This window comes from Poecilia reticulata, linkage group LG14, assembly GCF_000633615.1.
Source record: "Poecilia reticulata strain Guanapo linkage group LG14, Guppy_female_1.0+MT, whole genome shotgun sequence".
NCBI lineage: Eukaryota > Metazoa > Chordata > Actinopteri > Cyprinodontiformes > Poeciliidae > Poecilia > Poecilia reticulata.
In genome coordinates, this window is record NC_024344.1 from 14,521,048 (window position 1) to 14,533,496 (window position 12,449).

Consider the following 12,449-nt stretch of genomic DNA (forward strand, 5'->3'; position numbering starts at 1 on the left):
ATATATATATATATATATATATATATATTTGCCTTAAAGCCTCCAGGGTTGTAGCAGCTGCAGTTGTTGTTGAGAGATTGCCTTCAGCGTTCTTCTGCCTGCTAGGAAAACAAACATTATTAAAGATTGTGAAACCACTGCTGAGTAATGCGTAAACATTCTGAGTATTTTTACTCATTTAATCATGTAAAAATAGATTGGTTAAGTGCTAAAATGAAAATTTTACGATGGGTGTTGAGTTACAAATTTGCAGACTCCTGTTGGTAGCAGAATAAAAGTATTACTACTTTAGATGTGATGATGTGATTCCTGCTGACCATTTAATGCACTACAGCTGCTACAGATGCTGCTGTTGACCTTTAATTTTCTATGAAATAAAATACGATAAAATTTTATTTGTATAGCACATTTCAGCAGCAAGGCATTTCAAAGTGCTTTACATAGTAAAAAACACAAAGTCATGCAACATAGAATCAACAATCAAAACATTACATTAAGTCAATGCCATCGTTAAACTCTATGTAAAACTTAAATGAACAACAATTATAATAATTACTTTTTCACTTACATTGCCATCAGCAACCTTTTTGTAAAATTTGACTCCGGGTTAAGACAGAACTCCTTATTATCTTTCCGAACGACTCTGCAGTAACAGAATAATTAGTCAGTGCTCAGCCTTCAGTGTGGTTTCTGATAGATTGACAATTTGTTTCTGCAAGTACTTACATCACTTCACGCTCGTGGCAAGCCGGACTCGGTTCATTCACCTTTATATCAGCGATGAGAGAGGACCTTACTGCTGGGATCGTCTTTATACAGCGACATCTGCCAACTGAGGGGGGATTACAGCGTCAAGAAAACAGTTTACACCGCACAAAGAAAAATATTTTGTCATATATAATTATTTCCTTTATTAAACAATTAAGTGGATGTCATTTTTGGTGCAGTACACTTACCTGGATTTGAGGTGCAGATGGCGATGCAGGCCAGCAGAACGATGCACTGGATCGCAGACTTCATGTTTGTCTCAGATGGAACAAAATTAAAGTTTTTGCAGTGATTCTCTCCTCCTCAGTGTGGAAACGCTCTGACTGTGAAATACCATCTGCTTCACATTTCATGCACAAAAATGTCAAAAGCAATTCTGCTCTCTCCTGAACCAGATGGAGCGTCCCACTTCCTTTTATGGACTTCCTGCTGCTGAAGGGGAAAAAAACTCCTTCACAGTGAAGAACGGTGAAGCTTTTTGGTTTTGACAGGCAGCCATCACTGATGAGACGAAAAAGAAAGTGATAAAAAGTGCTTTTTATTTAAAACAGATGACAAACATGTTATACATTTAAATAAAAAAGATGTGAAATCGAAACGGTTTAGATTCATTGAGTTGCTCTGTGTGCTAACCGCCAGTCCCCATGAATTACATTTCATTACGTTCTGAAACTTAAGCAAGTTGAGTACATAAAACTGGAGATTTTGTTGGATTTTTTTCAATAAATAAACTAGTAAATGCTACGACAATCAGAATGTGGACATAGAAACTATAAAACATTAACATGAAAGCAGTCAGTGAAATGACCAAATAGAGTTTATCTACAGCAGGAAGTCCTCTCTGCTTTGTATTGGTGTCACTTTTTAAAGTTGCTTTGAACCTTTGATACAGGATGGATCCATGTTTTATGACTTTCACACTAAATCAGAGCAAACTCACTGTCTTCTCTGTCCAAGTTTGATTCTCCATGTTGGTGCTGTAATGTTTTTTATTTGGTTTTTGTGGATCTAGTAATATTTATTCATTATTAGCAGCTGGACTGAAAGAAGTTGGAGAAAGAAGATGAAGACATGCAGTAAGGGGTTTTGGAATCAAACCTCATCAGAGCCTTAATCAATGTCTTTAAAATAGGAGTTATTGATACTTTGAAAAAAAATTGTTTATGTCATTTTTCTCCCTAATTCACAGCTTATTTAGTTCTCTTTTTGTGGGGACTTCTTCAGAAAGCAGAACGGTGGTTCCTCGAAAACAATGAGATTCTTAAAAACAGCAGAGTTCTCTGGGATTCTTGCACTTGAGCCCAGATAATGAAAAGCTCATTTTAACAGGAATAAAAACAAGTTTTATGCATCTATGAAGGGGAGAAAGGGGATTCTCCAGAAAGTTCTTTTCTGTGCTATTTAGATGTTGTTCACCTCGACCCAGATCTGTTCAGGCGAAGCTCTGTTCAAAGTGCCTGATTTAAAAATCTAATTGAGATCAGTGAGCAGTTCCCTCTTAGTGATCTGCTGGTTAGGATGATCAATAATCCTCAATTTTATTTTTATTCCTCCACTCCTCTGCTCATCACCTTTTAGCGCGTTTAGTCTTACTAAGCTCTCAACTATTTGGACAATTTAGAGACAAAATGTCCCATCGGTTCTGTTTCTGGGCTGCAGGAGGACCAACAGAATGAATAGCAAGAACATGCAAACTCCATGCAGGCAGCATTGTGCAGCCACATGTATAACTTTACATACACCCTGTGCAATTCAACAGGAAAACACATTCATCTTGAGAACATTTTGAAGTTGTATGTTTAATGACATAGATAGAGATTAACCTGTCATCTGATTACTGGGATTTCAATCTCAGCTGTGATAGTTTCACCTGAGGCTCATCATTAACATCCTATCAGAGCACAAAACCATTGATCAGTGTGTGACCCCCCCCCCAGTTTTTTAGCTGTGGAACAGAAACTAGTCTGTCAGAGGAAGCAGCTGGTTGTTTCATCATCTGAGATGGTTGTGAAACGCATGTAGAGTCTCTGCAGCTTTAATCAACCAGGATGTTATAACCAGGTCTGAACGGTGCTTCGGGACTTTTTATGATTATCTTTTGTGTAAATCTGTTTTCTTTGATTATCCTGTTTCAACATTCACTGCGTCATTGGAGGTGTAGAAAAGTGTTAAGATGAACTGACCCAATAAAGTCAAATCAACGTGTCGGCAAGTCAATGAGACACAGTAGAAACTGTAAGTTGTCACTTTTAGCTGCTTTAATCTTGAACAGTATCCGTTAATGTAATACAAAATACAACAACCAGTACGGCATGTTTAATGCAACTGAAGTGTTTAATTACAGGAGTATAGAAGTTAAATTTTGTTAATTTGATTTCAATCATGAAAGTAGAAACATTGGAGCAAAGAGTGACAGATGCATGAAATTTAACATTGCATAAAGAAGACTGGCTTTAAACATATTGATTGTTGATTGGATTACACTAAATGAATATGAATACGTCTTATTGTTTGACATTTTGGCACAAATGAGGAACTGAGCAATCCAACAAATGTTGTGAAAGAAACTCTATTGATGATGAAACCTTGGAGCAGTTCCTGTCCTGGTGGAGTTGGCAGTGGGTTCCTGTGAAAAAAGAGAGGAAGACAATAAGAAAAAGATGCTGCTGCTGCTGCAAGCTGACTTTGTGTTTTTATGTTAAGCTTAAATGAAAAACGTTAAAATAATTACTTCTTTACTTAAATGTCCATAACTCGCAGGAGGTTTTTGGTGAAATTTGACTCCGGGTCAAGACAGCGCTGTCTGTTATCTGTCATGATGGCTCTGCAGTAACAGAATAATTAGTCAGTGCTCAGCCTTCAGTGTGGTTTTTCATCATTTGACAATTTGTTTCTGCAAGTACTTACATCACTTCACGCTTGTGGCAAGCTGGAGTCGGTTCATACACCTTTACATCAGAGATGAGATGGTTCCTTACTGCTGGGATCGTCTTTATACAACGACATCTGCCAACTGAGGGGGGATTACAGCGTCAAGAAAACAGTTTACACCACACAAAGAAAAATATTTTGTTATTTATCCTTTTTTTTTTTTTTTTTTTTTTTTTTTTTGCATTTTGCACTTTTTTGCAGTACACTTACCTGAATTTGAGGTGCAGACGGCGATGCAGGCCAGCAGAACGATACACTGGATCGCAGACTTCATGTTTGTCTCAGATGGAACAAAAATAACGTTTTTGCAGTGATTCTCTCCTCCTCAGTGTGGAAACGCTCTGACTGTGAAACACCATCCGCTTCACATTTCATGCACACATGGATTTCAAAACCAATTGTGCTCTCCCCTGAACCAGATGGAGCGTCCCACTTCCTCTTATGGACTTCCTGCTGCTGAAGGGTCAAAAACTCCTTCACAGTGAAGAACGGTGAAGCTTTTTGGTTTGACAGGCAGCCATCACTGATGAGACGAAAAGAGGTTTTGCACCAACAAAGCAAGGAGATGTGTGGCGCCTGCTTTGCAGCTGAAAAGCTTTTTTATAATCTAGTCATAGTTTACTGTAAATAAATGAGGTCATGTGATTCCTAATGGGTTACTTGCTTCTATCAGGACTCTGGAGTTTCCCATGTATCACTAAACTTGACAGATCCAAAGAGGCATCAGAACTTCAACATAAAGTCTTCAGAAAACAACATTCAGCTAAATGAAGGTGACATTTGTTCTGTTGCCATAATTAATCTTTACAAAAGTAAAAGTGGGCTGAGATACGGTGGAAATGCCATGTGGGTACAAAGTGGAGAACAGACTCAGATTTACTATGAAATCCTTTGATGTTACCAATAGAAAGTATAAAATAAAAGCAGAATGCAGAAGTGTTTATTTGGGTTTGTATTTATTGTAATTTAACCATCAACAGCAAGTGGATTTTATGTACAGTGCAATAAAATACAAAAATACATACACGTATATGAATTAAAACAAAATTATGAAAAACAAAAAGTCTACATCTTCCCAAAGGGAACGAGGCAAAGCTTTTCTGGTTCACAGCATTAGCTTCCACTGATTAAACTTAAAAATACAAACTGACAGATAATTTTGGAAAGTCACAATTTGCTGATTAACAAGCCTGTCGTTGCCTGAAATAAATATTTTAGTTTTAGCTGCTGGTACAAATGTTTGTAGACTTAAATAAAATCTAACCAACACAAACAGAAGGAATAGCAGCGTTAATGTCACTGCCTCGTGACAGAAGATGATGTTGCTGCTGATTTTGTTGTGGTTGCAGTTGTTGTTGTTGTTGTTGTTGTTGTTCTGCAAAGAAGATAAAGAACTAGTGAATATTTTTAAACCATCACTGTTTATGTTTCTTTAAAAATTGTCTGAATAAGGTTTTTACTCAATACAGGGAATTCTGTAGTAGCAAAAAGAAAAATATCAACAAAAACTTTTTGTGATTCCTGTTGACTGATGCCCCACTGCAGCTGCCACTGAATACCAATTAAAACCTTTATGTAAAGTATTTTTATTTTATTTTTTTTTAAACATTTTCAAAGGACTAATTTTTCCACTTACATTTTTAGATCTCGCAGGAGTCTTTTGGTGAAATTTGACTCCGGGTTAAGACAGTGCTGTTTGAAATCTGTCATGACGGCTCTGCAATAAAATAATAATAAATCAGTGCTCAGCCTTCAGTGTCATTTCTGATCATGTTACAATTTGTTTCTGCAGGTACTTACATCACTTCACGCTTGCTGCAAAATGGATTGGGTTCAGACACATTCACTTCAGCGATGAGATGGCGCCTTAATGTTTCGTATGTCTTTACACAACGACACCTCTTAATAGCTGGGGAGAAATATTTACACCGTAAGTTAAGAAGATTGTTCATAACCAATAAAACAATTTTTTTTAATAAAGCACACTTACCATGTCCTGACGTGCAGAGGAAGACGCAGGCCAGGAGAACGATGAGCTGGACAGCTGACTTCATGTTTGTCTCAGATGGTAGAAATGAGTGAAACTGGNCTTCACGCTTGTGGCAAGCTGGAGTCGGTTCATACACCTTTACATCAGAGATGAGATGGTTCCTTACTGCTGGGATCGTCTTTATACAACGACATTTCGGAATTACTGGGGAGAAATTATTACAGCGCAAGTTAAGAAGGTATTTTGTACCCAATAAAGCAACAAAAGAAAATGTTTCTACAGCAAACTTACCAGGTCCTGACGTGCAGAGGAAGACGCAGGCCAGGAGAACGATGAGCTGGACAGCTGACTTCATGTTTGTCTCAGATGGTAGAAATGAGTGAAACTGGTTTCTCCTCTCCAGACTGAAGGATTTCTCCTCTCTGTGGGTTTTGCTGTCTGACTTTGGAACGCCATGAGCTTCACCTTTTATACACTCCCAGTTGCAAAATAAGTCTTCCTAAGAACTTAGAAAAAAAAAAAAACTTCCTGCTCTTTCACTTTCAGTACTTTGCAATCCATCCGATTTCTGCGTTAGGGAATGACTCCTTCACTGTGACCTCGGGGCGCTCGCCTGAGGTGTGGCGCTATGGGAAACACTGGCCTCTCTAGAGCTATGACTTGCTGCTGCCAAAATCAGTAGATCCTCAGAGTGGAGGTCTAAAACATGTTATTATTGTATTTTACAGTCTTTCAGAAATCAGGGACATGCGGGACATGGTTACAGAAAATGTTGAAGAAAGTTTGTCATCATTCTTTGGTATAACAGGCAATCTGGATTCGGAGACAAAAAAAGAGGCGATAAGAGTAAGAAATACGTCAAACGTTGGATAAATCTAAATAGGAAGAAACAGACTTTCTTAAATGTTTTAGATTTATTAAGATCTTCTTCTGTGTTTCATTTTTCATAATGTAAACTACAATGTCTGTTCTTTTAAGATTCTGGCATGAAGTTTCACTTGCGTTTTAGAAAAATACTGTACTTAACTGATTGAAGTTTCGGCATCAACCCCCTAATTAGGCCTCCACTTCATCCCGTTTTTAGGCAAACTGGTGAGAATCAGACCACCAGTGCATCAACGAGGCACAGAAGGAAACTAGCATAAGTCAGAGAGATTTATTAACCCAATAACTTTTGGACTGCAAGTGAAGAAATGAAAACCTTGGAAATATCCCACACATCATGGAGTGAGAGAACTTGTTAACTCCTGACCAGCCATTATTGCTAATTTCATTTTAGGCATCGATTCTTCTTGGCATGGCTTCAACAAAGTGAAAGACTCCTGAATTGTGTCTCAGTTCTTTGCATCACCTGCTCCAATGCGTCTGTATTTCGCATTATATTGTAAAAAATGGAACTTTACGTCACTGTTGCTCTCATTTAGAACCAGTCCCTCCATCCCCCTATGAAGCCCAACATCATAAAGACATTGTCATCTTAACTCTTGTTTGGTGAAAAGTTTATTTTCTTCTCACCATTCTCTATAAACCCAGACATAATGGCATGTGGACATCTCAGTAGAGTCATTATGTATTAAATAATGTAACCAACCTGTCTGTCACAGACAGCTATGCTATGTCCAAAGCCACTTTAATCTCTTTTCTTTCCTAATCTGACACTCTGAACTTCATCAAGCCACTCGATGCCTCTTAGCTTCATGTAGCGGATTCAATTATCAGTGAATAGTTTTGAACCAGTGTAAATAATGATCTAACAGACTCATAAATGCAATCTGTTTCCAGTGAAAGGGGTGACCGTTAATGTTTGGTTATCTTAGATTAGGATTTGGTCCTTCAGCCAGATACTTCTCGGAAATCCCTCTACTTGGAGTTCGGGGAATAACAGGGACAGAGACAGGAATTTTCAGACAACGAGATTACAGCTTCATCCAGCGGCATGCCTGTGGGGGAGAGACTCGGCGATGTGCTGTGTCTGGAAGAGACATCTTCATACTCAGAAGATGTTTTATTTGTTTTAGCATCAAACGGGTGATAATACAAGTTTAAGAGACCAGATGTCTGGTCTGTTGATCTTTTTCTCACAATAGGGGTGAATGTAAAATCTAAAATATTTTTTTTAATCTTACAGTCGACTTCGGTGGGACGACAATGAACATTGGTTTTTTTTATTCTGTGAACTACTGACAGCATGTCTCCGAAATTCAAACCAAAAATTTAGTTTTTATTAGCAGAAAACGAGGAATGGCCAAAATAAGGAAAAAGACGCAGAGCTTTCAGACCTCGAATAAAGCAAAGAAAACAAGTTCATGTTCATTTAGAAACAGCAAAACTGATGTTTTAACTCGGGAAGAGTTCAGAAATCAATATTTGGTGGAATACCATGACAATTACATTAGTAATATTGGATTCCTGTTTATTTCAAGGCTGTGAAAACAAACTACAAACTACAAAAACTGTAAATGTTAAACCAGTTTGTCTACTGTGATTGAAATCAATCAAGTGAGTACGTATGAACACTGTGAACTTTATTAATATAAGATAAATAAGTCATAACCTATAATATGGTGTACTGTGGGTCCAGAGTTAATGCTTCATAAAAAACTATTTTAAAGGACTGTCTTACAATTATTACTAAATTTCCTAATTTAATGCACTTACTAGAAAGAAAAACAACAACTTCTCATTAGTGCCATTTACCAGAAAAGTGCCAAACTGGTATGAAATTAAGAGAAATGGTTTGATGGCAAACATCAAATCTTAGCCTGGATGTAAACATGTATTTATCAATATGGATTAATTGAGAATGGATGTCACCAAACAGAGTTTATTCATATTTCATGTTAAATTAAATGCTGAGATCTTTACAGAGCCTCTTCTTTTTGTTCAAATAGAGACATTTGTTTTCTTTAAAATGCCCAAATCACCATTTCTTTACCCACAGCATTCCCTGGGATGGTTTAAATGGTTCACCTATGTTCCTAAAATCTTAAGAATTTTATTATTTCCCATTCCAAATAAGGGCCCCAGTATTTCGCAAAGTAAGCCCCTTTAGTTCCCTTTTCCGACTATTTCTTCAGAAAGATGAGACTCTGATTCCTCAAAACTGACTGACTTCACGTAGTTTTAACAATTTCACAAGGTTTCTGTGTTGCTTCGTACCCTTCACTGATTTCAAAATCAGTACATCAGACTTGTATGTCTACCCTCCATTGTTTAGTGCAGAATCAAATAAATCCCTGATACATTTCAGTGACCTCTAAGCATCGCGGTTGTGACCTTTCACATGCGGTTTGGCTGTCCCTCAGCTTGACCCCAGCTGTCTTAAGAAGAGCATCCTAATGCTGTTATCAGTTCCCTGATCGTAGGTTCTGTGGTCAGTGTGAGTTCTTGGTTTGTTGTAAAATAACATTTTATGCATTGTGGGTATCTGAGTTTTCCCTGTCTTATGATGCATCCTACCACGTCAAACATATCGTAAAACATGAGGCCTCTATCACATGAGAACAATACGAGCTGATCAAGTGGAGTGCTTGGGATGCATCCATCCATCCATTTTCTTTCACCCTTGTCCCTCAGTGGGGTCGGGAGGGTTGCTGGTGCCCATCTCCAGCTAACGTTCCGGGTGAGAGGCGGGGTCACCCTGGACAGGTCGCCAGTCTGTCGCAGGGAAACACAGAGGACAAACAACCATGCACACACACACTCACACCTAGGGACAATTTAGAGAGGCCAATTAACCTGACAGTCATGTTTTTGGACTGTGGGAGGAAACCGGAGTACCCCGAGAAAACCCACCATGCACAGGGAGAACATGCAAACTCCATGCAGAAAGACCGGGGCCGGGATTCGAACCCAGAACCTTCTTGGTGCAAGGCAACAGCTCTACCAACTGCGCCACTGTGCAGGCTTGGGATGCAATGAATGCTAAATAAAGCAGCTAATAGCTGCAAGCAACTGGCCAGATGTTTTGCTGCTGCTTACAGTTTATTGTTGTTATGAGTTAAACTCTTCTACGTGTCTGTGTGCCGACACTGAGCTCTGTGAAGTTACAACATTTAGTCTCCTTTACATTTCTTATATTCCAGCTTACAGCAGAAATAATGTGAAACTTTGTTGAACCGCTGAAAAGTAATGCAGCTGACTTTATGTGTTGGTGATTTCACATCAAGCTGTTGCTGATAGCCCACTGTGTGACGGAAATGTAAATATTGATCCCATTGTGGATAACAGTGATCTGAAGGACCAACACAAAAAGTTATTTTATAAGAGATTTAAAACTTTGTTGTGAAACGCCAGCTACACTCTGACTTTACTGCACAGGTGCAATAGCACTACAGTATATTTTAAAAGTGCAAATAAAAGGATAAAACAACAATGCTAACAATATATAGAATTATTACAAACAACTTCTTTGCACTGATTTCTGCGTATTTTTGTACAGTTTCTTTTTGCCAATATTGGTTGTTGCTGTACACTTGGTATTTCTACACTGAAAGACAAATGTATGTCTATTCTATTCTATTCTATTCTATTCTATTCTATTCTATTCTATTCTATTCTATTCTATTCTGGCAGTTCCTAATATTTGTAAAATAAGTATTAAAATATCTACTAGAATGGACATTTATGCAGCAAATGAAATAATTCAGGCTTAATTAGAAGTTACGTTTTTGTGGTGAGCTGCAATTGACCACACAATCCAGGACTTTGACACACTGGATTGCAGGATTCGTCCTTTTCTCTATTTAAGCTGTAAAACTCTCTGACTGAAATGTTGGAAACATCTTTTGAATCCACAGGCATTATCATTTTTACTTTTATTTTCACTTTTCTTTTTCCCTCCCTCTGCTTTTGGACTGTGCAGCAGATTCTTTCGTGGATGGCAGCGTTTTCCTGAGAATGTGCTGAGACTCCCACTTTTGGGAAGCCGCATGGGGTTTTGGTTTCTCTGGGACTGGTTTTGTTTTCTCTAGTCATCCACTAGATCAGTGTTTCTCAACCCTGGTCCTCACCGCCCCCCCTGTCCTGCATGTTTTAGGTGTTTCCCTTCTGCCACACACCTGCATTGTGTCTCTGGGTGATTAACAGGCTTCTGCAGTACTTGATGGTCATGCAATCATTTGAATCAGCTGTTCTGGAATAGAGGCACATCTAAAACATGCAGTGCAAGGGGGGTGGTGAGGACCAGGGTTGAGAAACACTGCACTAGATGGAATTAGGAGGCTGTGTTGTCCAGAGGGCGGCCTCAGGTGTTTAGTCGTCACACCTGCAGCCTACCTGTCATCAGCCAGTGTTTAAGAGAAGCCTGTCACTAGTCCTTCAACACCTCAGTGTGTTATCTCCCTTGTGATCTCCTACAGGTTCTCAGTGGCTGTTGCCTTTTGTGCCTCCTGAGTTTTATCTCTTCACCACTAAGGTACCCCAAAAAGAAGCCACTGGTTCAAAGATCCCTACGACTGGTGGCAAATCTCTTCCGGCTTTTCAAGTCGGTGCCACAACCTGTCCGTCCTCCAACAAAGGACAACCAACAAACCATCATCACCACCCAGTCTCCCTGGATCTCCCTGGATCTCCTGCGGCTTCTGCTCCAACTCCATCTGGACCCAGCACTCCCCCTAGAAACGAAGCACCAGCAGAATAACCCCCCTGTCGGATCAGTCCCCATTTCACATGTAAGGTCTTCTCCTCACCTTCAGTATAATTTACTCACCTCTCATCTACTCCGTCCTCAGATCTCCAGCCGCTTCATACCCCAGGCAAAGAAGACACTTTCAAACTCTTTGTACAATAAACTTTAACTGATTTTCTCTGTAACCTGAAGTGTATTCTGAATGTGGGTCAAACGATTAGCCTCAGTTATGAATCCTACTTCGTTTTATGAACTTCCTCCGAAAAAAAAGGAAGGAGTCTCTCAGTGCACTGATTTGAAAAAACAAGCCCGCAGGTAGACTATCTTTGAGAGTCCTTATTTATTTTCTTATCTGTTTAGTTTATTTTCTTTATCTGTGGGTGAAAATGTTTGTCTTGGCAAGCTCCAGTATTTTCCATCATTTTTTTTTTGGTTTAAAGGAATCCTTCAAGATTAGCTTTAATACTAGTACATTTTATTTTTGGTATTGGCTTTTAGAACTAAAAGGTGGACAGAAAAGTAATTGCATATCAAAAATATAGTTTTACAATTTTCCAACATGAAGGCCCAATGACCTTTATGGTGTGTGAACGATCTGATGTGTCGTCTGCCACTGGATTCAATATTGTCAATGTATTCTCAGCAACAGCTTTAGAACGTTTAACCACATTACTTTCAAATCATTTTGTATACATTCCCTTACTAACACAGGTAATCTGTCATTTTGATCACAAGAAATATAAAAACTTTTTGCCCTCAAACTTGTTTAATGTGACCAAAATCGTTCATGCAGAAACAGAACTTGATGTCACAATCAACCATAAATTTATTAAGTTATATAAGCCAGTAAATACAACCAAGTCCATATTGAATGGTGAATGGTGTCTACGCTTTAACTTTAGTTGGATAATGTTGTTGTTTAAAATCTCAGAAGAAAGGATTGAATGAGGACGCCATTTACTGTGCAGGATGCTTTAAACTTCATCTGCTGAGTTGGATGGTTACAAATCTGTCTCCGTCCTGCCGCGGTTTTTAGTCTCAGTGTGACATCTAGTGGTTTGCTGTGGTAGTACAACAGGCCAGTTTGACACAAGATATTGTGCTAGTTATTTGGTTTTATTTTATTTTAAA

The 12,449-nt window shown here is 38.6% G+C and overlaps 1 protein-coding gene and 1 long non-coding RNA gene across 5 annotated transcripts in view; both read right to left on the reverse strand.

Moving 5' to 3' along the window:
* Positions 1-4,247, reverse strand: part of LOC103476163 (permeability factor 2-like) — a 5,273-nt gene extending 1,026 nt beyond the window's left edge. The window contains exons 1-5 of one of the 4 annotated variants that reach the window (XM_017308472.1): positions 3,910-4,247; positions 3,676-3,781; positions 3,546-3,592; positions 569-596; positions 33-98 (exon numbers count right to left, since the gene is read on the reverse strand). In XM_017308472.1, the coding sequence (XP_017163961.1) occupies positions 33-98; positions 569-596; positions 3,546-3,592; positions 3,676-3,781; positions 3,910-3,973 (311 nt within the window). In that variant the 5' untranslated portion in view covers positions 3,974-4,247. Of the gene's footprint in view, positions 1-32; positions 102-568; positions 644-726; positions 833-956; positions 1,134-3,545; positions 3,593-3,675; positions 3,782-3,909 lie in introns of those variants that run through there. The other 3 variants (XM_017308470.1, XM_017308473.1, XM_017308471.1) reach the window with 3 other exon arrangements.
* Positions 4,248-4,640: 393 nt separating this feature from the next.
* LOC103475942 (uncharacterized) lies at positions 4,641-5,416 on the reverse strand. Its single transcript, XR_001777250.1, has 2 exons — positions 5,336-5,416; positions 4,641-5,074 (listed from the first exon to the last, which is right to left on the reverse strand). It is a non-coding gene; the product is annotated as an uncharacterized LOC103475942 (long non-coding RNA).
* Positions 5,417-12,449: the final 7,033 nt, after the last annotated feature.